The sequence below is a fragment of the Oreochromis aureus genome, linkage group 12 (genome assembly GCF_013358895.1).
Source record: "Oreochromis aureus strain Israel breed Guangdong linkage group 12, ZZ_aureus, whole genome shotgun sequence".
Lineage (NCBI taxonomy): Eukaryota > Metazoa > Chordata > Actinopteri > Cichliformes > Cichlidae > Oreochromis > Oreochromis aureus.
In genome coordinates, this window is record NC_052953.1 from 19,972,020 (window position 1) to 19,993,822 (window position 21,803).

Consider the following 21,803-nt stretch of genomic DNA (forward strand, 5'->3'; position numbering starts at 1 on the left):
GTTTTTAAATAATGTTTTCATTATTAAGTGAAAAAATCCCAACCCAATCCAAACCCATGTCCAGCCATCAGTTACTATGCTGAAGCTCAAGAGCACTCAGATTATGCAGCAGGATGATGATCTGAAAAAAATGATCTGCCAAGCGTGGCACAGCCAGTTATTAGATTTAAGGGCATATTTAGGACTGGGCCAGGTATGTTTGGATAGCTTTTATCTATGAATGAACTGGATTTTGTATTTATTTGGGAAAAAGAAAGTTTTTACTTTCTTTGTCTAAAGTTGAATTTTATTTGATGGTCTGAAACACATGTGACAAATTAGTAAAAAAAAATATCAAGAAGGCAGCAAATCCTTTTTCACAGCACTGCAATTACCCCACATTTGGACTTGTGGATGGCTTTCTTTTCAGTGACAGAAGCAAGCTTCTATATGAGGTAAAATAGGTCGCGTAAATCTGATTTCACAGACAGAATAAAGCTAAGATTTTATCATTTAGGTTCTTCTGAAACCATTTTAGAGTCATGTTTGTAGTGCTGCTGAAGTGAACTGCAAATATTAGGACGTTTATTACGTATTTTTGAAAAAACAGAGAAACTGAGAGAATGAGATCATCCTTAAAAATGACATTTGAATCAGCACTTCCCCAAAATGGCTCTTGCTCTTGAACAGCATTACTCATACAATGCATTTGCATTTTTGGCAATCTTAGCACATGAACTGGTAACTGGCTGTCAATGAGCATGTACAAGCCATATCATCAAAACTAAAACGAAAGAATAACGTAGTAATTTAACAGCCCAAATCAAAGCCTAATTGCCCCAAATTGCCCTAAAGGTCCTTTGTTTGAGTTCATTTGTGTAATTTCCCTGTTTCCATTTTGTTGTGCTGTTAGTGTATTCAGAGCAGTAAAGAAGATGCCAGAGGTTCATTTATACCATGTGCCATTTTCACTGTGTATCTAGTGGACATTTGAAGATAGTACACAGAATAGTTTGTGTAAAAAAAAAGAACAATTACTCTAAAAATAAAATAGTGCAAATTGAAAAGGAAACATAAATTAACAAAAGAGGAAGGGGTGTGACTGTGTAGACACACCTCATCAGAAAGTGCACACTGCAGCAATAAACAGCAACAGAACGCTGACTGATGCACATCTGTGGCTGCAATAAATACTGGCCTGTAGGCGGCATTCAGTAATGATTTGATGATTATCTCTTACAGCATGAAATACCACATTAATAAATACTGTCAACACATTGTCTCACAAATAAATACTTCAATTTGTTTACTTTATTTTTTCATTAATATTCCTGCTTCTTTATTTAAATTGCACTGGTGATATGTCAGTATCACTCTGTGACATCAACTTTGAGGTAATTTAAATTAATTTGACTATAAAATATAGTAAATAACTTTAAACCCAGGTCTATAATCCTAAGGAGCAGTAACTGTGTTACAGCTGTTGCTGTCTGCGTGACGCTGAAATAATATTTTGCTTCTGGGTTATGACCCTGAGCCACGTGAGAACAACTGAAACCTGAAATAACAACAACCAAGAATCAAGTCTCATGCACTGTGAAAGTAATAGAAAAATATTTTTATTGCAAAAAGGTTCACAAATACAACAGTTTATACTCCAACAACAATCATAGGAATAAACATGTAAGTTACTATGTTATTAAGGAAATGGTGTCATTATCCTCAGTGACACTTTAAACCACCATCACTGAGTTTCAGAGAGCAGAGCTGTTCCACGCCTGTCTGATTTGTCTCCACGGGGTGCCGAGAACTGAGGCGACGATAAAGAAGAAAACCAAGATCATGCCCTTAGCCAGCGACTGAGAAAATGGCTCGCCTGTGAAGGATAAAGGGAAAGTAGGTCACTGACTGTAGTCTCAGTAACCCAAACTTTTAGAAATGTTTCTAGGGGGAAAGAAGTGAAACACATGAGAGGATTTTTTTTAAATTCTCCTTTATTCACTACTGCATTTACATATACATTTAACCAGAATCCTATAAATCTAGAACAGACTTTGGTACAATTACACTGAATATTATTTGGAGTATTGGCTGTGTTGCTCTTGTTTAAGCTTTTAGGTCTAACAATGGATCAAATTATTTTAAAACCACAAATAGAATACAGAGGAATTATTCTCTGGGTAAGGACACTTTCTAATTGACTAAATAATGTCCAAAAGGAAAGAGTAAAAACATTGCACATTTTCGAGAATTTGACAAATTCTCACCTGTGTAATACTTGGTGATGGGAAAGGCGAGTTCAGGCCAACACACATCGTTCCTGTTACAGTCATATTCTGTGAAGTTTATGTAAAACCTAAGGGAAAAAAATTATTTAAAAAAGCAACACTTTGTTAGAAACAAAGTACACTGGAAGTTATTAATCAGTCTTTAAACTGTATCTGGTATAAAAACTGTTTCTGCTGGATTAAGCACCTGGTTTTTGGTGGTCTGGTGTTGATAGGAATGTCAATAAATGTGACAGAGGAGGTGATGGAGAACAACTGAGGCTCCTCTGGGTCCACACATGAAGAGATAGCACCTCCACCACAGTCCAGCGCCCAGTTAGACGGGCTATTGCTAAAACACAATGTGCAATAATTAATAGCCCCTTCTGGATAAAAGCTATACTTTGCTTTGTAATCTGTAAGCATGTAATACATACCTGACTTGCAAAACACGAATTTCCCTCTGAGGTACACCCTCTACCACACTGGTGATAACACTCCAAATATGGATATGCAGGTGGGCCGGAATATCGTAACATGTACTTGTGCTGTTTTCCATTGCTTTGCTTGAGTTCAGTGTCACAACTGGAATTTATATGTTGTGAAAAGCACTTAGAACCATAAAAAATACTTTGGCAGTACTAGAATGGCAAAAATGAACTTAATATTATTAAAAAGTAGACAATTTAAGAAAAAAGAAAATTCTTTCTTTGCACCGTACTTACAGCTTATGTTTATCCAATCTGCCATAGTTAGAAAATCTGGGTTTCCACTCTTTGCCACATATGTGGCTGCTATCAAGTCTGCCTGTAGGTTAGTAACAGTCTCTCTAAAGAGGAAAGAAATTATATTAAATAACACATATATCTGCATATATACATTAGAGATGTAATCATGCAAAGCCACTGACCTCAGAAGACTACACTGAGTTAGATTTTGCCGGCTGACAGGCAGCAGACATCCTGATGTTGAATTCTCTCCAAACAGAACCGGTTTCATCCCAGCAGTGGAACAGAGTCCATCACTCACTGGAGGCCAGATCAGAAAATGGAGATGACTAGTTATCTTCAATGTAAGTCAACTTGCTTGGACTGAAATGTACAGTCAAGTAAAAAATAAAGTTTTCACAGGACTCTGTGAAATCCTGTGGAAAACCCCTTAATAGTTCCATAGTAATGAAGAGGGTAAGTAGCACCCAGGGGCTCCTAATCAAACACTTTTTATTAACTGCAATGCACCATTCAAAGTCCAGACCGCACCCTGATTGAAATGCTGTGACAGGACCTAAAGAGAGCGGTGCATAAACGAAGCCCAGAAGGCTGGACTAAAATTCTTTCACAATGATGTGAAAGACTGACCAAGTCATAAAGAAAATGATCACTTCAAGTTTTTGCTACTAAAAATGGCTCTGCATGCTACTGAATCATGAGATACATGCATTTTCACATAAATGCACAGAGTCCCGTGAAAACTTTATTTTTTATATGGCAGTGTGTAGTCCAATATTAGGTTACATGCAGTCATCTACTAATCAGCAATCTTTATGGGTTTTACCTGGTTTCCAAACATTAACTGATGTCCTTTTTATTAAGCCTGTGTTGTTGTCCAAAGCTTCCACGATTCCAGCAATAACAGGCCTTCCCACCTGGTAACCTGTCATTAAAAATGTGTACACATGTTATTCCCAGGTACTGTAAATACTTTATTTTATACAAAACCTCATCTTGGTCCTACCTGGGTTGCCCGAGTTTGGCTCACCAGAAAATTCTCCATTTAGAAATGTGGCAGAATACTTTGTGGTTAATGTTGCTGTTAAGACAAGAGAATACCAAAAATGTGTTAAAACTACGGGAAAATAAAACAATATTAGTCAGAACCATTAGTCGAGCTAAACAACAGCCAAGCGTTATAGCACTTACCACGACTATTTAAAATGATAGTCCCAATAGTCCGTGTCAGCGTGATGCCTGTGATGCCATTTTCTTTCCAGTAGAACTTGTAGTCCAGCGCTAACGTCAAATTTTCACAAACCAACATCTCATCTTTTGAAAAAAATGCCAAAACATGTCAACATTAAGGTCAATTAAACATTTGAGTTATGTTAGTAATGCAGTAATGTAATGTGGATACCTGTGGGTGCAACTGCATCTATTATGGAAATAAATGGACTCGTATCAGCAGCCACTTCATCCATTACATCCACCATGACGTCACCTGAAATACAAGAATAAATAAAAACCATTTTTAAACAGCTTCACATTCAGATAGCTTCAAAACACTTCACAGCTTTTATATAATTTGTTATATTTAAAAACTACCTCCTTGCCCATTCTTCACTTTAATGCTCAGATTTCCTGATAGTGTCTGTAGAGGATATCCAGTTGGACAGGAGAGCAGTAGAGTTGTACACTCATAGTTGAAATTTTTTAGAAATGCAACAGGAGCATTGTTTACACACAGTCCAAGGACCTTCTGTTGAACAGAACAGTTGTTACATTAAGTGTTAGCTGTCACTGCTTTGGAATACTTACATGTAAACAATCCTATAAAAACAGCATTAAATACACGCTAACACTAACCTGAGGAACAGTGAAGTATTGGCCATTTAATGTGAAAATTGGATTTCCTTGAATATAAACATCAACTGGGACTGGAGCTGACAAAACTGGACTTTGGAAGGATGGACCAGGCTTAGGTGCACTAGACAGGTGAAAAGACAAATGACGATAACATGACACATGAAATTCCTTGGTAAGTTGCAAGACTGAAATATATTTAAACCTTTCTCACATTGTGCCTCCCTTGTAAAAGTGACCAAGGTAAGGGTTGTTTTCAGGGGGAGAGTTGACACATAAAAATGGAAACCAATCTGGGGAATTTTCTGTGGACTGCACAGAACACTGGTAATCTGAAGCAGGAGAGACCTGCCCACCAAAGGGCCCTGGCAGACACTGGGTTGAGAACAGCTTCAAATCTTCATTGGAACAATCCTGTTGAGGGGGAAATCACAAATTAATCATTTGATGATCACTACAGAAGAAAATATTTGTCTGAAATCCACTCCTGTCTTTTAAAAAATATTACCTTGTCACAACAGCAGAGTATGTCACACGCTCCAGATGTCAAGTCACAAGGACAAGGGCCCAGGGGCTGGTACACTTGGTTTGGAATAACTGTTTTATTATCTGAAATGGAGACGTCATTTTTTGTTGTTTGAAAAAAAAATTTAAATGAAAGCACATTACAGTGAGAAACAAGTTTCATTTGAATTACCAGATCCAGGATTAGCAGGAACCAACAGGGCATGTATCTTGGCCTGGATCAGCAGCGATGCCTGGGGTGTACCGTCCACACAGGCAGACACCTGAAGGGCTTCCAGGATGCACAATGCTCTTTGACAGCAGTCTGTGTTTGTATCATTGTTGCCACATAAATGCAGACTTTGATTCAGTCTTAGATGAACTTGAACTGCAGTCTGGGACACCAAATGAGACAAATAAGACCATGAAGAAAATGTATGTCCAAGGATCAACTTGATCAAATTAAATGTGTGTTTTAATTAACTCAGGTGCTTGTGTCTTACTTCATCATTGTTGCATCTGTTCACTGTGCCTGCCAGCCTTGCTTGCTAGTGCAAGAGTCTTTAGCTGGCTGCTAACTGTCCACACCAGATAAAGGCTGGAGTTGAGTAGTCTAAAAAATTACCTTCAACCTCTTTTTCCTAACCACTTTTCCTTAATCACTATGGAAAGCTTCGTGTGGTCAAGGAAAAGAGTGAAGATGAGCGTATAAGGACTCAGGAAAATAGACTTTATCAGTGCGACAGTGGATGCCTAAAACACTGTTATCTAGAATTTGGACTAGAGTGTAACCCCAATGTATCTTTACCTTATTTTTACAGGCAGGTCATATAAACAAGAACCACCAGTGAAAATGTCACTTCATTGCAAATGCAATATCGCTTCACTGGTTTGAATTTTAAAGAAAGAAAACAAAAACGTATAGTCTATATAATACATTTCTTCTCTTCTTATTTTTCTGATCAAGAGTGATTTGGTGAAAATCCTTTTATTCTCCTCGTTTATAGATTTCTAGGTCTTCCATTCATCACTTATCAGAGCTGACCATAATTAAAAATTAATAAATAAAGATCCTAATTCAACAGGAGGCATTACTGATGTAAATTGAACTACAGCAAACTTAAAAGCATTTTGAAACAGTAAATATAACTTATAATCATCATTTATATTCTTTTTAAGTGCGTTTTGTTGATCGTTTTCATGAATGGTGGGATGGTGCATCCCTAGGAATTATTGAATGAAATTTTATAGGCTGGCTTGAGAGAGCCACCACATCATCCTCTCCTCACTGTACATCTACATTTTTAACTCAGATCAATTTATTAATTAATATCTGAAATAAATGTCATGTTTCTAACAACTCTGGTGTGTATTTTTTTCCATTTTATGCCACAAAAAGGACAGGACAAGTCTCTTACCTTTCCCAGCTGCTCCCTAGTGAGGACCCAATTTGTTTCTTCTGCTACACATGATGGAGAACCAATGTTTCCTGTTAAAAGGAAACCATCATCAACAACCAAATACGTCCAAAATTAACACTACTACTACTAAATTCTTCGCATTTTTACGAGTTTCTAAGCTGGAAATTTTTAAATGCAGTTAACTAATTAACCTAAAGACACTTATTTTTTCGTGTCTAAACTAGTACAACAATATCACCGCCAGATCATGCTGGGGGGGGGGGACCAAAGAGGATATGTGTCCTGGAGCTTTTACCTGTTGTGTTGGATGGAGAAACTGTCCTCAGGCTAAGAGAGATACCCGAGGTGTTTCCCAGCAAAACTGCAGTGACCACTGGTCCCGTTGTAATCACAAAGGAAGGCTGGAAAACTTTCAAAACAGTTACATACGTCACATATTGGCTACAAAAATTCACTAAAAAATTAGCAACTGCTTGTTTCTCAGGTAGGTTTTGCGAAGGTACCGTCAGCTATTTTAAAGCAAATTAAATATAAGGTCTTACCGACAATGTTTTGAGTGTAAGCCAAGCAAGCGAAGAGTAAAACACGTGTAAAGAACGAAGAATATAATAATACGACCACATTAGCCATTTGGTTCGCCTCAGGAAGTCGACATATTTGTAAACTGTTCGTGATGTCCTAGCAACGTCCTTAACCAATCACAGCCCACAACGAGACCGGAGAGAGTCTGGCTTGACGGAAACAGTTAAATAAAGAAGAGCGACATCATCTGGTCAGGAGTGGTTTATACTTACAGGCTCAGAACTTCACTGGCCTCAGGTGAAGAAAAGCATCACAGAATATTATATTAAATTTTATTGATTGATTGGTTTTATTTTTCTCCAATACATCCCACGATTCTGTGGATACAAAGTACCAGAATAATGAGAACTAAAAAGTCCGTCAGTAACATCACAAAATCAACTAGAAACACTTAAAATATTAACAATATATAGATCAACATTTAGTATATATAGTATATATACAGTATATATATATACAGTATATATAATATTTAGCAAAAGGGACAGTTATTAAAGATGTGTCACACTAGTGTGTGTCACAAAACAAAACTACACATAAAATCCAATAAAAACAAATTTGTCACTATTTTTTCTGTTTGTTTGTTTTTTGTTGTTGTTTTGTTGTTGTTTAATTGTTTATTTGTTTTTATTTTTGCAAACCAGTACATTTTAAATTTGTAAATCTATGGATAACAACAATAACACTTCGGCCTCTAGCTGGCAGCATGTGGCTGTAAGTCTGCGATGACAGCTGCTCTAAAAAAAAAAGTAGAAGAAGAGTCTTGTCACGTGACTTGTAAACCAACGTGCTCGTTGAGAGTCTGAAAACAGTACACATCTGTACTGTGGAATCGGATGATGATGCTGGGGTTTGAAGAGCTGCTGAGAAGTCTGCAGGACTGTGTGATCTCCGAGAATGAAGCAGCTGAGAACGTCAGCCCGACTCTGAGCCAGTTTCTTCAGAAACTGTCTGAATCCTCCAGGTAGCATCTGCACCTCAGCCACACAGCTGTTTTCTAAAACACTGCATGCTGTTCTGAAAAGTTTGAATGAATAAGTGCGCTTGCGTGAACAGGAGCGGCGTGAAGAGATGTAAGGAGCGCTGCTTGGAGGAAGCTGTCCAGCTGCTGAGACAACTTTCTGAAGCACAGCTGTCTGGTTTAGAAAACGACCATCTCACACTTCTCGTCAGGCTGCTCATATCCACGCAGCTGCAGATGGTCGGCATCTCCACAGCTTGTCGCAAAGTGGACCAGGTTGGCTTTACTTTGTGTCAGATGCGGATGTTCGCTGCTTAAAGACAGAAAGGCACATTTACACGTTTATTTTATTCCTTCACAGATGTTGCAACATTTAGCAAAGGTGGACCACCAGCTTGTTTTTAGAGAGACCCGTGAGTGTTTCCACTCCGTAGTCCACAGTGACCAGGTACAGAGTCCTCACTTTGCTTTGCTTTGTCGCACATTTCCATAAAAGGACTGCAGCTAACTTTGACCTTGTCTTCATTTCAGATTTTGTGTTTTGAGGATTTGCAAAGAGGTCAGAACAAATTTAAACTTACATTTATTTTTAGTAAGTTGCCACCTTTAACTTACATGTTTAACTGTTGTTCTTGTGTGTGTATATATACACACTGTCTGCAGCTTGTATGTTCCTGGAAGACAGCACTGTTGGCCGTGAGGTGTGGAGAGAGTCGTACATGTCCATGTTGAACAAAGTGTCTGAGTTACTCCCTGTCGCACTGCAGCAAGAATCCCTGAGAGATGGACCGCTGTGCTACATTACAGTCAAGGTACGCGAGGAGCAGTGTGGATCATCATCAACTTACTGCGTGATCTCTGTCACTGACCGGAGAATTGTAATCTCTGCAGGTGTGTTTGCAGATATTCCAGCTGTTGTCCAGTGAAGTTGCTCCTCTGGTGTGGGATGAGGAACAGAGAGCCCCAGCAGTTGAAAAGATCCTGCAGACCCTTATGGCCATAATACTTGGACAGGTTTCTAAAGAATTCATTAATCACTCACTCACTCACTTACGGGATAAATGTCAGCTGTTACAGCTTAATGCTGACTGTGTCCTGTTGTGCAGTGCTGCAACAGAGACACTCGTCTTCTTGCCGGCACCGCCGTGGCCATGCTGATCAACACAGCATCAGAGAACGGAGCTGGAGGAGCTGCAGCCTGGAGTCTGCTACAGGTCTCTCACTTGGGTATGGAAGCAGTGACATGAATGTAGAAGCAAATCAAGCACTGGAATTTGAACAGATATTTACCCAAGCGAACAATCTACCAGTATTTGTATTGTAATATATGTTGCACTATTTCTAAAAATTGATCAGAAACTATGCACACAATGTGTTATCACAGATTCTACAGCACACTGTAAGTGTGTGGACACTCGTTGCTGAATAGCTCCTATTTCCTGTTATTTCTCAGAGCCCTGGCTGCTGGCTGTCGGTGTTCTCCGGGTGCAGTGCGACCCTGCAGCGAAGGACGGAGTGGGCAGGCTGGCTGTGTGCAGAGGTCTCCTGACCTGCTGTCGACCTCACATTTTGCTCAGTTCACATGAGGACGCCCCAGAAGTAAATCTACCTGAAGTCCACCTCAGAGCATGCATTGTGGTTGTGCTTGCTTTCATTACCAACCTTTTCTCTTTAGAATTGCCTGCTGCTGCACGGTTTGTTTCCTCTGGTGTTTACTTTGTGCGAGGAGAAGCTGGATTGTCACTACTTTGCCTTCGAAGGTGAGTAGCTGTCTAAGCTGTTTGTTCATGCTTTGCAACACTTCTGTCACCCACATAAACCTGAGGTGTTGTTGCAGTGTTAAACTTATGGCTGAAGAAGGTGAAAGAATGTCTGGCTGATCTGTGGAAGGTGACACATGCTCGCCTTCTTCCTGACAACTGCACTCTGCTGCAGCGGCTCATTCACCTCATCTGGACCAACGCAGAAAGCCCGGTGAGAACAGAACTACTATTATTAAGTGAAGTGGGACGTTTTTTAATATTGGAACTCTTCGATAGACAAAATTGGCAATATGGAAACAATTACAGAGGAGAGGAGTAGGATAGGCAGAGGAAAGGGGAGCAGAAAAAATATCCTATCATATCCTACTCCTCTCCTCTGTAATTCTTTAGTAACCATGTTTGTAGATTAGTCAACGTACTTGTATATTTTTATGTCTGATAAGCCACAGACGTAAAATAGACTCTAATTGGAATCAAATTTGTTTATATTCCATCTTAGTTGATGTCATATTAGCTGCTCAGTTAATAAAGTCATATTACAGCCAGGGTTGTCGTACTGTGCGTTTGCAGGTGGACGGGGTGTCAGAAACTGCTCGCAGTGCATTTTTTCTGCTGCTGGATCTCTATGAGATGGACTGTAAACAGTTCTGTGACACAAAGAGGGCTCTTTATCTTACTCTGCTCGAGCGAATAATGAAGCTACCTTGGGAAGCCAAAGCTAAATATCATCGCCTGTGCGCCTTGCTGCCGTTTCTGGGTACTGACAAGGTGAGAATTTTAAGGGTAGTTACAGTGTTAATTAATGTTGTGAGCTAGTCATTATTGGTCATGTCTTTGTTTACTTTTTCTGCCTTCCTGTCTTCAGCTGCTGGATCAGTGTCCTAAGATATCCAGTCATCTCCTGAAGTGCTTGTCTACCAATCACCTGGCACCGTGTGGGTCAGAGCTTTATAAAAGTCTGATCCAGCAGCAGAGGCGAGAGCTGTGTGATGGCTCTTCTTCACACGCGGAGCTGGATCTGGCGAGTCACTGGGCACGGCGTTGGCAATCTGTCCTTCATGAGGCGCTGACATCTGAAGTGCCTCTTCTACAGAACAACAGTTCAACGCAGTTATTACCCTGCACCTTCCAGGTGTTCCCCTCTGCTGTGGACCACATGCTGGCCTCCCTGGACCCATACACCCCAGGTCACCTCCATGCCTGGGCCTGCATCTTGAGCTCTTATCGAGCTGTAACTGGAGACTCCCCCTGGGCCCTTCAGGGTAGTTCCACCCTAGAGACCCTTCAGCTAGCTCTAGGGTCTGCAGATGACAAAGTACGACTTGCTGCTCTCAATCTGCTCTGCTGCTGCCCAAAGACCAAAGACACACCAACTCCAGAGGAGATGGCGATCATGAGAACGTTCATACCTCAGAATCTAAACTGCGACTCCTCGCCTTTTCGGCAACATTTTCAGGCTGGAGTGAAGAAGTTTCTGATTCGGATCAGAGATGGCTGTTTGGCATATGTCAGAGGACAGAAGGGCAAAAAGAAAGGAGAATCCTCTCACTCGGAAAGGACACAGGATCTCTTGGATCAGGGAATAGGTGAGAAAATCATTTATCACACTGTATATGTGGTCTTTTTTGAACGAGACCTTTCTAGTTCCCCATTTTTGTCCTTAGACTATACTAGAGTAGCTTTGCATGCTTCACAATTCAAAATAATCCCCATTTAACCTACACCAGGGCTCTCAGGTGGTCCTCTGTATGAAACAAACTCTCCTCCCTTTAAGGCGATCATTCCTTTAAGCCAGCTTCTACTGATTGATAGGCAGTCCCAAACAGGCTTGAACAGTGGGTAGGTGAGTGACTTCTTCTTTTCATATGTCATAAAGGATTTGTGGAATGGCTGAGTCAGCTTCCATACACCTATCTGGCACCAGGACACAGTTATCAGAGAAAGAAGACGGCATTGCTGTTGCTCTCAGCAGTGCTGGAGACCTGCACAGACACCTGGAGCCCAGACAGGAAGAAGGGACAACCTCCGGGTACGTTTGGAAAATGTGATGCTGATATTCTACATTTAACAGATTGTTTTCCCTCCTGTTTTTTATTGTTTTTTGGCTTTTAATGATATCTGTGGAACATGTTTGCAGCAAATATGAGTTCTCTCATTAGCTGTGCCAGACAGAGAGGACAGTGGGATTTCTTCTGCAGGACGAAACAGCTAGTACTTCTCAGCTGTTTAGAAGATTCAACAAATGAGGTAGAGATGCCGTTTCTTACCTTGAAATTTTCATTAGTTTAAATCAATCGAAGCTGAATATAAGGAATTTCTTCCCCCCCCCAGATTCGGGAGCTCGCTGCTGGGTTATTGTTGAGATTTTTTCCACCCAGTTTTCTAGATGATCTCACTGAAGTGCTGCATACGAGAACTAAACAGCTTCTACGCAGTCCCCGGGTGCAGGAGGCCCAAATGGGAGCACTGATGATGAAGATCCTCCTTCAGAAGTAAGAACTGCTCTCTAAAGGCCGTCGTTCTTAATAAATTATTTTTTTTTGCATGTGGATTCAAAGCACAAGCTATTAATTAATTAAGAGTTACAGTCTATTAGACAGCGGTGTGTTTTGGTCCCCTGCAATATGTTAATACTGCATTCCCAATGCTACAGTATTGTTCGACCTTTTTTTGCTTTTGGAGAATTGAAATGATAAGATTCTTTAAATGGTGCTGTAGGTACATAAACTCCTGATTGTGTAGACGCAGTTGGCAGTCAAAGGAACAATTTGCATTGCCTGCTGATAATACAAAGGAACTTTAGAAAATGCTTCACAGGTAGTGTGATTTCTTTGGCAGGGGAAGTTACTGAACACCCAAACTCTGTGAAAAAACACAAATCAAGGTTAACTCAGATTAGTAATATAGTTGCTAAAATAAAAAGACATTTCCACTAGAAGAACGTGTGATTTTTTTAATTTACAGACGTACCAGAAGCTTTGTCCTCACCTCACGCTATTTGGTGTGATGCTTCAAAGTAAGACCTTAATAAGAGCCAGCTCACTCAAAACAGAGCTGCCACTGCTCATTGAAGAACAGTGCAGAAAGGATGCATGCCAGGCTGTCATGGATGAGAGTGGAGGACAGTCTGGCGTGCAGTTTAGTCTTTTATATAAGAAACATTTGTGGCTTGAAAATACTTCTTTGTATTCACAGGTAAGATGAACTAAGGAGCGACAGTATTATGAAACCAGACATGCAATGTTTTGCATAAAAACAGAGCTTTGTTTTTAGCATTAAAACGTGTAATGTACATCAAACTGGAACAAACTGCTTAAAAATCCCTTTCATCACTGATGACATTTATTCTTTGTGTATTTTGGACTCGGATTGGAGTATTTAGATTCACTGTGGTGTGATGATCGGATCCATTGTGCCGTTTTTTTCTGGGGACACCAGTAAGAAAAGTAATTACCATTTTTTTTTTGTCACTGTAGATCAAAACACCAGTGTGAGGACTGCAGGCTGAACAGTAGGGAAAGTAACTCAAAGGCTTTCTGCATGGTTAAAGTCCTGGTGAAGGAGCTCGAGGAGCACTATCTAACAGCTAAGGCAGACATGATGCTTGCTGCCAGAGAAAAGCCTATACATGGTGAGACTGAGAGACATTTAAGATAAATTAAGATAAACGTCAAAAAAGTTTCAGTCCTTTAAATCCTGTCACGAATTGGGTTGCAGGTGTTCTAAGTGCTCTTCAGAGGTGTTTGCTTGAGACACCCAACAGTGTATATGACACACTTGACCCCAGTCTGAACATGGAGGTGCTGGGCCTGCTGGAGAACATCTCTCTGCTGCTGCTCGGTGTCCTTTACGGAGATCCGGAGGCTTGTGCCAGCGAAAAGGGTAACAGAACAGTCTGCAGAAACACTTCTCACTTAGTTCAGATTTATTTCTACACCTCGTGATAAATTACTCTGTCTTGTCGTAGATGCACCGCCTTCCTTTTGTGATATGGGAAATGCCATCAGCTCTCTGATAGCCCAAACATCTGCAGATGGCCAGGCAGAGGGAGAGGAGTGTGTCCTGCTCACTGAAGAGCACAGCCTTGTTCTCACCTGCTGCTGGGTCTCCCTCAAGGTATAGCTGTAGATGTAGATGCACATACTAAATGCTGAACATTGAAAATGTTTTTACCACTTTGATAAATGTACATTATTTGTTTTCTTATTAGGAAATAGGAATATTTTTAGGTTCTTTGGTGGAGAAAATTCTCACACAATCCAAACAATCCAGCAAGTGCCTTCTAACAAAACAGGATCTAATCAAAGCTGCAGAAATATTCAAGAATATTCTTCTCAAATGCCGTCACTGGGTAAGTTTTATAGAGCCCACTGAGAGGCACTGAGTCTGGATGTTCTAAACTTTATGAAAAATATATTTTTTCCTCACCAGGGGGCAGTAGAGGGATGTTGTATAGGTTTCACAAAGTTCTGCGCTTCTCTGTTGAGCAGCAGTGATCCAGAGCTCAGGGATATCCCAGCCCAAATGCTGAAAAAAGTAAGTGATGGTGCATTCTTGGATTGAAAGCTTTACATGGATTGTTGGCTTTTAGATTGAGTTTTTCCACTCGTGTCTGTTTACAGGGATTGCAGGTTGTTCAGTGCTTTCGTTCTACATCTGTGACCCGGCGGGCTGCGGGGTTGCCTATGCTGATCCTGTGCATTTTGTCTGCAGAGGAAGCGAGTAAAGCAAGACCACTGTTAGCCCACAGTATGCAAACCTTGCTGGAAACAGCCAGAACTCCTCTAAATAATGACTGGGACCAAACGTTGGACCTGCCACAGGTGTGTAGCTACAGAGGGAAGATGTTGGTTTTTGTAATTAAAAAAGACAAAATAAAAAACAGCAGAGATGGTGGAATAATTGTGCTTTCCTCTTACAGGTGTGTGCAGTGCACACCCTGCAGGCTCTAGTGCGGAGCACGGCTTTGGGAGTAGCTATCCTTCAGTTTGCGCCAGATGTAGCTATCTTGTCACTCACTCTGCTCAGCTCTCCTTGCTGGGCCATGAGGAACGCTGCTCTGCAACTTTACAGTGAGACACTTTTAGTTTTACTATGTATTTGTAGTATTTCATCATGACTAGTTTGTTAAAGTGCATGTTACTGTGTTTTCTCTGTCTTTAAATATCTGTACAAATGCTAGAAATACCTCAGTTTCCTTTTAAAGAAGAAAAAGATTTTGATTATTGAGGAACAGAGATGGGCAGTAACGCGTTACTTGTAACGCGTTACTGTAATCTGATTACTTTTTTCAAGTAACGAGTAATGTAAGGGATTACTATTGCAAAAACGGTAATTAGATTACCGTTACTTTCACGTAGGAACGCTGCGTTACTGCGTTACTAAAACCGTGATTTTTTGCGAGAATGTCTCATGACAGTGACGTAAGCGAGTGCGACGTTCGTGACAACAGCTGTGTGCAGATCATAATATATCGAGTGTGGGACAGAGTGTAGCATGCAGCGTTTAAAGCGTGGAAGTACTGACCTTATTTTGAGTTTGATTCCATAAAAAGTGACAAAAACATTAGTGTCCGTTGTGCGTGGGAAGAAAACTTCTTTTTACAGCGAAAAAACCCCCTAAACTTCCAAGCAAGCACCGAGTGTACTACGACGTAATGTGAAATTCACAGAGAAACTCGCGGATTCTTCCACTGACCGCTGCAGCACACCTGCACCAGGGTAAACCTCCGCCTACCCTAGTCCTGCTTTACAGGTGAAAATAGAGCAACAGGACCGCTAGTCTTTGATTTTATTTATTTTCTGCTGTGTTTTACTTGCATCTATTTGAAAGAGTGAGTGTAAACACAAAAAAATATTTTATTTTATGTGCTGGAATGTGCAGAAAATAGGTTTAAATGTTAAACAAATTTCTTCCAGTCAGAGAATGTTGCATATAATTTAATTTTTGCTTGATGCATAAAGTTAAAAGATTAAAACTAATAAAACAAGTTTTAAAAAGAGACTTTTCCATTTGATTACATTTTGTATGATGAATTATGCAGAAAAAGTAGAATTGGGCTGAAAGATCTATCGCTTTATCACCTATTCAGGTTGTAAATCGTGTTTTTAAAAAGTAACTAAGTAACTAAGTAACTAAGTAATTGATTACTTTTGAAAATAAGTAATCAGTAAAGTAACGGGATTACTTTTTGGGGGAAGTAATCAGTAATTAGTAACTGATTACTTTTTTCAAGTAACTTGACCAACACTGTTGAGGAATACGGCTATTAAGTTCAGCCCTAAATAACCTCTGTTTCCAGGTTCTCTCTGCACACGAATGCTCGGCCAGCGGTCGACCTCTGAAGAGGCTGGCCCCACGCAGCATGCTATGTCTCCTGCTGCCTTCTTCTTCCACTATCCTGCACTCCAGCCCTTCCTCCTGGGCGAGCTGAGAGGGTCAGCACAAGACCTCGAGGGTCCACCCAATGAGGCCAAGCTACATCTCAAACCCTCGCTCTACCCTATTCTCACTCTGCTAGCCCAACTCCAGCCCGGTGTTCAAGACTCAGCAGAGTGTGTAATGTTTACATTTCTCTTAAACAGTTTGATTAGAAGTAAGATTGAAACATTACAGTGACTTTACAATGTCACTGAAGACCAGCGATTTAAGGAAGGCATTTTAGGAAATTTTCACATTTGGTTTCTTGCTTAAAGTCAGATAAGAAAATCAATATTACTCTCATGTCTGCACAGTAAATATGTAGCTATAGCTAGCTGCCATAACTACTGAGAGCAAGGATAAAACATTTAGAAATAATATGTTTAAAACAGAGCAGAGTGTAAAAATAAAAAATCGCCCACCGCTCCTGGCAGCAATCTCATTTTGCTGGAATTCTTGCCAAGAATGCAAATAAGTATATTCATCAAAATGTTCCTTGTATAGGTCAGCATTTTATTTCATTTATACATTTCTGGTATATGTTAGTTGCACATTAATAAATCTCTGTATTCAGTAATATTTAATTAAGTGAATCTCCTGGCTTTCCTCCCTTCTTCCAGAACTTTGTCAGACTTCCTGCCTCCTTTACTCCAGCTGTCTGCCAGTCCGATTTACAGTGTGAGAATGATGGCCTCAAAGGCTCTGGTTGCCATGACTCCTCCCTCTGAGTACATGAACATCCTCATCAACCTGACATCTCAACTTCCCAGTCCACAGCAGCGGTGCTCTCACAACCGGCTCCATGGACAGCTGCTGCAGATCAAAGCTATTCTAGAAAGAGCTCTCTGCGGCAACAGGTGAGACTTAAAAGAGCTCTTTATTCTTTCATCTCACACTTTCAGGCTTTTAAAGGGCTTTGTTCATTCATCAGAATGTCGGGTTTTGAAATCCTGCTGCGTTTCCATTAGCAGCGCCCCTTCAGATGACCTGTTTGAGGTGCTGAGCAGGATAATAGCGTCGCTGTGGATGGTGACTGAAGCTCAACGCTGCCCCCTGGTGAGAGCAGTCTATCTCGATGTGGTAGATGCTCTTAGAAGATTCTGCTGTGAGACCTACCTTTCAGAGCTCAGCAGCACACTCCTGCGTGACCTCCAGACACCTCAGCAGGGTCTTCAGGTGTGTGAACCTAACTACTAACCCTGTTTATTGGGCCCATAAAAGCAGACTAAGTCTTCCAAAGACTGATACGTGTGGCTGATGCAAATGTAGCGCATTCATTTTATATAAAATAAGCACAAATGGGACCGTAATCGATATAATTAGATTTTTTTTAAAGTATTCTTCTCTTGAACTCAGTCACTCAGTATCAAGTTTATTCAGAAAATATATTTGCAGCTGCTTTTACCACATGTCTCCCTTTGTTTTTGCCTAATCCGTTCTGCATTGAGCCTGTCTATGCCTGTTTCCACAGGTTGGGGTGTCATCCTTCCATGAAAAAGCCATTCACTTTCTATGTGCAGATCAACAGTGGGCATGCAAAATCTGGGAGAACTTCTCTGCAGTGAGCCCTGATCTTAGGCTCACATTGGTTGCATGGGTCCTGGATGGGCAGAGTTTGCTGCAGACTGGCTTGAAAGAAGTGATCCAGAGGGTGCTGCAGGTAAAACGTGATTTGTTCCCTACACTTGAGGCAACACAAAGAAAACAGACTTTCCCAAAACCAGCCGAGCAGCTTTTTTTGTAATGACCTCCTTATAATACAATGAGAGGAAACCTTGGAGCCAAAGATAATCTTAAATATAATGCCAGCCGAGGTTGACAGCTGGCATAAGAAAGGGTGTGCCCGTACACTATTATAATTTGGAAAAAAGGGCGACACTAGTACAGTCGTGCTGAGGATATATACCTTTTATATCACTTGTGTGTTATGTTATCGCTAAATCAACCGCCTGCATTGTTTCCTGCCAGTGTAACTCACCCGTTTCAAAAAAAAGATCCGATAAGATCCTGAATATCTGCAGACAGTAGGAAAGATGATTCTTTTGTGGTTTGGTGTTTATTTTCCAGCTGTTTTTTTTTACCTGTTTATCTGATTTAGTAACAATGCACAAGCACTGCATTTAGTAAACTGAAAGGAGGAGAAATTATCAGTTAAAAGACAAAAAAAGAGCTTAAACATCTTATAATCAAATCCACTTCCAGACGAATTTAAGGGAGGCGTTGTTGAGCCGCAGTGTGGAGTACTGCAGGAGCTACCTCGCAGCCCTGGTGGCAGTAATGGCCAGAGGTGATACTGCTTCATCCCAGCGTGTTGTGCTCTTGGCCCCACTGGAGGAGCCAGTTCTGCTTGAGTGTCTGGATTTGCTGCTTGGGGACGTGGAGGACCAGAGAGGCGGGCCAGAGTTTCTATCCCAGGCTTTCTCTGCTGCTAGCCTGCTGCTTTCCCATTGGCCTCAATCCAGGTTTTTACACATTTTATTGCCCCACTTTATTTCTTTATTAAGTCCCATATTGGAATACATCGCGCTGCAGCCCTAATTTTCTTCTTTTCTTTTGCCAATCAGTCTAAAGATATCCATGATCCAGCGCTGGTGTGGTATTTTGGAATGCCTTTGGGCCCCAGACGTCCCTGAAGTGCTCAGGATAGCATGCGCTGAAGCTCTGTGTGTGGCTGGAGCTCCACTGATGAGCCGCACAATGAAAGAACGCAGCACTCTGGTTCCCATTATGATCAGGTATTAAGGAAGTTAAAGCATGTCGTCAGGTGATGCACTCTGATGAGCAAGAATTCAGAACACTGAATCTTCCCCCCCTAGGTTGATCAACACAGGCCTTTACTTGCTGCAGGACCAAAGCCAGGAGGTGAGGATTAAAGCGGCTTGTTTCGCCTCCGTGCTCCATCATGCAAGAAGAGGCCAAAGCCAGAGGAATGTCTACCTTATGCAGGTCAATCAAGCTCTGCCATTCCTCTTGGATGTGCTGCTAGAGGAGTGCTGGGATGCTCCTGGCACACTGGAGGTGCTGATGTGTCACCTGCCTCAGTCTGACCTCAGATCTGTGCTGAGACAGGCCTCGGTGGAAGGGTACGTTTCATCACTAAATCAATGCATTTGTACAAACTTAACCATATTAACTGAGCGTGGCTTATTACTCCCACTTTCAGGTGTTCCAGTCTGTATGAGCAGGATGAGGCCAATGTGTTTGCAGAGCCCTCTGTGATGTCCGTGCATGTACTGCCTTACCTGCTACAGATGGCTGAAAAGTACTCTCAATCCTCTTCTCTGGCACGGAGCCTGAATTCATGGGCGCAGGACAACGCTGCACAGGTGGTAGACGGCCTTGCAGTCTGCAAAGAAGTCCAGCCAGGTGCCACATTAGCATGCCAAACTCAATATACATACTCTTGTATATTTGTGAATTTTCAATGTTATAATTCAATTATTTATTCTTTCTATAGCTGAATCATTGACCCCCTTTTGGCTGGCTCTCCTCGTGGACCCCCGTTTCCATAGCACCCTGTGTGGCCTGTTGACCAGGGCTGCCTTCCTCCTCCGACTACTGAAAACATCTAATTATATACAACACCTTTGTGATCCTTTATCCGTGAACACGCATTTACAGGACGTTTGTAGTCTACTTACTCAGAACGGTGTCCACTTTCCTCCTGCTTTGACAGCTGCTGTGGCTGGAGAGCTGCCACTATGGCAGAGCGTTCAATGAGCAGAGCCTTTTTGGCTGATGTGGCTGAGTGTAAAATTACCTGCAGACACTTGAAGAATGATGATGATGGCATACTCGTGTAAGGCCCAAGGCGTGAATGAGTATTGCAGATCCTGATGCTGCAGTATGAGGTTATGTAAGAGCTGCTACCATTTCTGGGCATTATAATATTTGTTCTACAGGAAAAGGCCCATCCAGGCTCTTCATGCCCACTGCACATAAGCTTAAAAAAAAGAAAAGAAAAAGAAAACAGCTGCTCCTCCTAACCTCTAGAGGGATGTTAACAGTACAATACCTTTTAATAAAGTTTTATAACATTTTCTGAGGGTTGGTTCATTTCTTGTAGAGCTACAATCACTAGAATAGCAGGTCTGACTTTGATCACCATAAACAGTTTCTCAGCTACAAGTTTGCCGTGTCTGAGCATCGACAGCATTGAGGCTCAGAGTGATGCAGTGATGTAATGCAACAGCATCTGGAGAAATTATCTGCCTGCTACCCACCAGGGGAATACAGTGCATGGTTTATTGTTCCATTAGAGCCCTTCTGCCTGGATAAGTGTTCCCTTTACAACCACATGAGGGCTGATGATTATGGACTTGAATGTGATTGAGAGCTGGCGGTTGCCCTGCAACAGACCGCAGACTTGAGCAGTCTTACATCACCGCTTTTGTTTGAGATGGGCAGCTCTTGTTATTAGATAAACAGGGACATCAAAGCGGGTGTACATGCTGTGATTGGACATGATTAGTAGTGCAGCATTATCAGTTTATTTGTATCTGAATCTACCTCTATATGTGCTTGCACTGTACATATATGAAGCACTGCACTTGTGTGCATCTAGGTTATGCAACAGTAATGACTATAAGCTTGTATTAATGGCTCATAGATTAAACTTATGCAATGTGTCTTCTATGAGCCATGGCAAAATCCACACCTGAGTACTGTGAGATTAGCATGAACCTGAAAGGAAACCATGTGTGGGTCGTGTTGATACGGGGTCATTTTAAATAATGAAAGTAGGAGAACACAAGTGTGAGGGCCATATTTGGACAAACATAATTGTTCTATCTAGAATCCTTTAAAAGTTTAAATAGTGCCTACAGCTTGCAGCTGCAGACAAAAACAAAACCATGCTTCCCTTCCTTAGATTTAAACACACTTTACTTTCCTACTTTTTAATAATCTTGTTATTTTAACTCTTGCAAGCTTTTCAACATGCCTGAAAATAAAAGTGTACTTCTAATGAAAAGCTATTTTAATTGTGTTTTTTGACTGAACACTGCTTTATTCCCCTTAAACTTGAAAACAGAGTATGAGAAGTGAGTTTAAGGTCATGATGGTTGGAGATTTCCTCCTGGAGGCAAAGTGTGCATGAAACTGGAAAATGACCATCTGCTTTAAGAAAAGCCTCTGTCGGCCTTTGTGACTGACAGTCTCTGGGTTCTCAGTAAGCCCGTGCCCTTGCTAATGAAATGATTAACTATGGCAACATGAAACAAGACCATGTATGCGAAGCCCCTTTTATGTGATGTGTGTAAATAAATACAGACGTATGTGCACTGCACTGTTTGGATGTCGTGTTTTTCCACTGTTGTATCACAGGTACC

General features: G+C 41.1%; 2 protein-coding genes across 3 annotated transcripts; one reads left to right on the forward strand and one right to left on the reverse strand.

Moving 5' to 3' along the window:
* Positions 1-1,582: 1,582 nt before the first annotated feature.
* Positions 1,583-7,442, reverse strand: tctn2 (tectonic family member 2). The gene is made up of 18 exons (XM_031755277.2): positions 7,290-7,442; positions 7,043-7,156; positions 6,745-6,815; positions 5,520-5,721; positions 5,331-5,431; positions 5,037-5,236; positions 4,826-4,946; positions 4,565-4,718; positions 4,377-4,460; positions 4,166-4,288; positions 3,981-4,055; positions 3,801-3,899; positions 3,157-3,274; positions 2,972-3,075; positions 2,684-2,831; positions 2,455-2,598; positions 2,247-2,335; positions 1,583-1,855 (listed from the first exon to the last, which is right to left on the reverse strand). The coding sequence occupies exons 1-18, from the start codon at positions 7,375-7,377 to the stop codon at positions 1,734-1,736; spliced, it is 2,157 nt and encodes a 718-aa protein (XP_031611137.1). The 5' UTR covers positions 7,378-7,442; the 3' UTR covers positions 1,583-1,733.
* A 663-nt stretch (positions 7,443-8,105) lies between these two features.
* si:ch211-225b11.4 (thyroid adenoma-associated protein homolog) lies at positions 8,106-20,513 on the forward strand. Of its 2 annotated transcripts, none has more exons than XM_031755383.2 (31): positions 8,106-8,293; positions 8,386-8,566; positions 8,652-8,738; positions 8,822-8,849; positions 8,954-9,102; positions 9,182-9,304; positions 9,397-9,517; positions 9,744-9,889; positions 9,966-10,050; positions 10,128-10,264; positions 10,624-10,821; positions 10,919-11,639; positions 11,930-12,082; positions 12,191-12,300; positions 12,385-12,545; positions 13,530-13,684; positions 13,771-13,935; positions 14,021-14,169; positions 14,264-14,404; positions 14,485-14,589; positions 14,676-14,876; positions 14,975-15,125; positions 16,355-16,607; positions 17,094-17,330; positions 17,442-17,649; positions 17,945-18,133; positions 18,676-18,935; positions 19,038-19,208; positions 19,290-19,556; positions 19,637-19,839; positions 19,931-20,513. In XM_031755383.2, exons 1-31 carry the CDS (start codon positions 8,166-8,168, stop codon positions 20,191-20,193), a joined length of 5,646 nt encoding a protein of 1,881 aa, XP_031611243.2. In that variant the 5' UTR covers positions 8,106-8,165; the 3' UTR covers positions 20,194-20,513. The 2 variants fall into 2 exon arrangements, with proteins under 2 accessions (XP_031611243.2, XP_039477144.1); XM_039621210.1 differs by having other exon boundaries at positions 17,445-17,649.
* Positions 20,514-21,803: the final 1,290 nt, after the last annotated feature.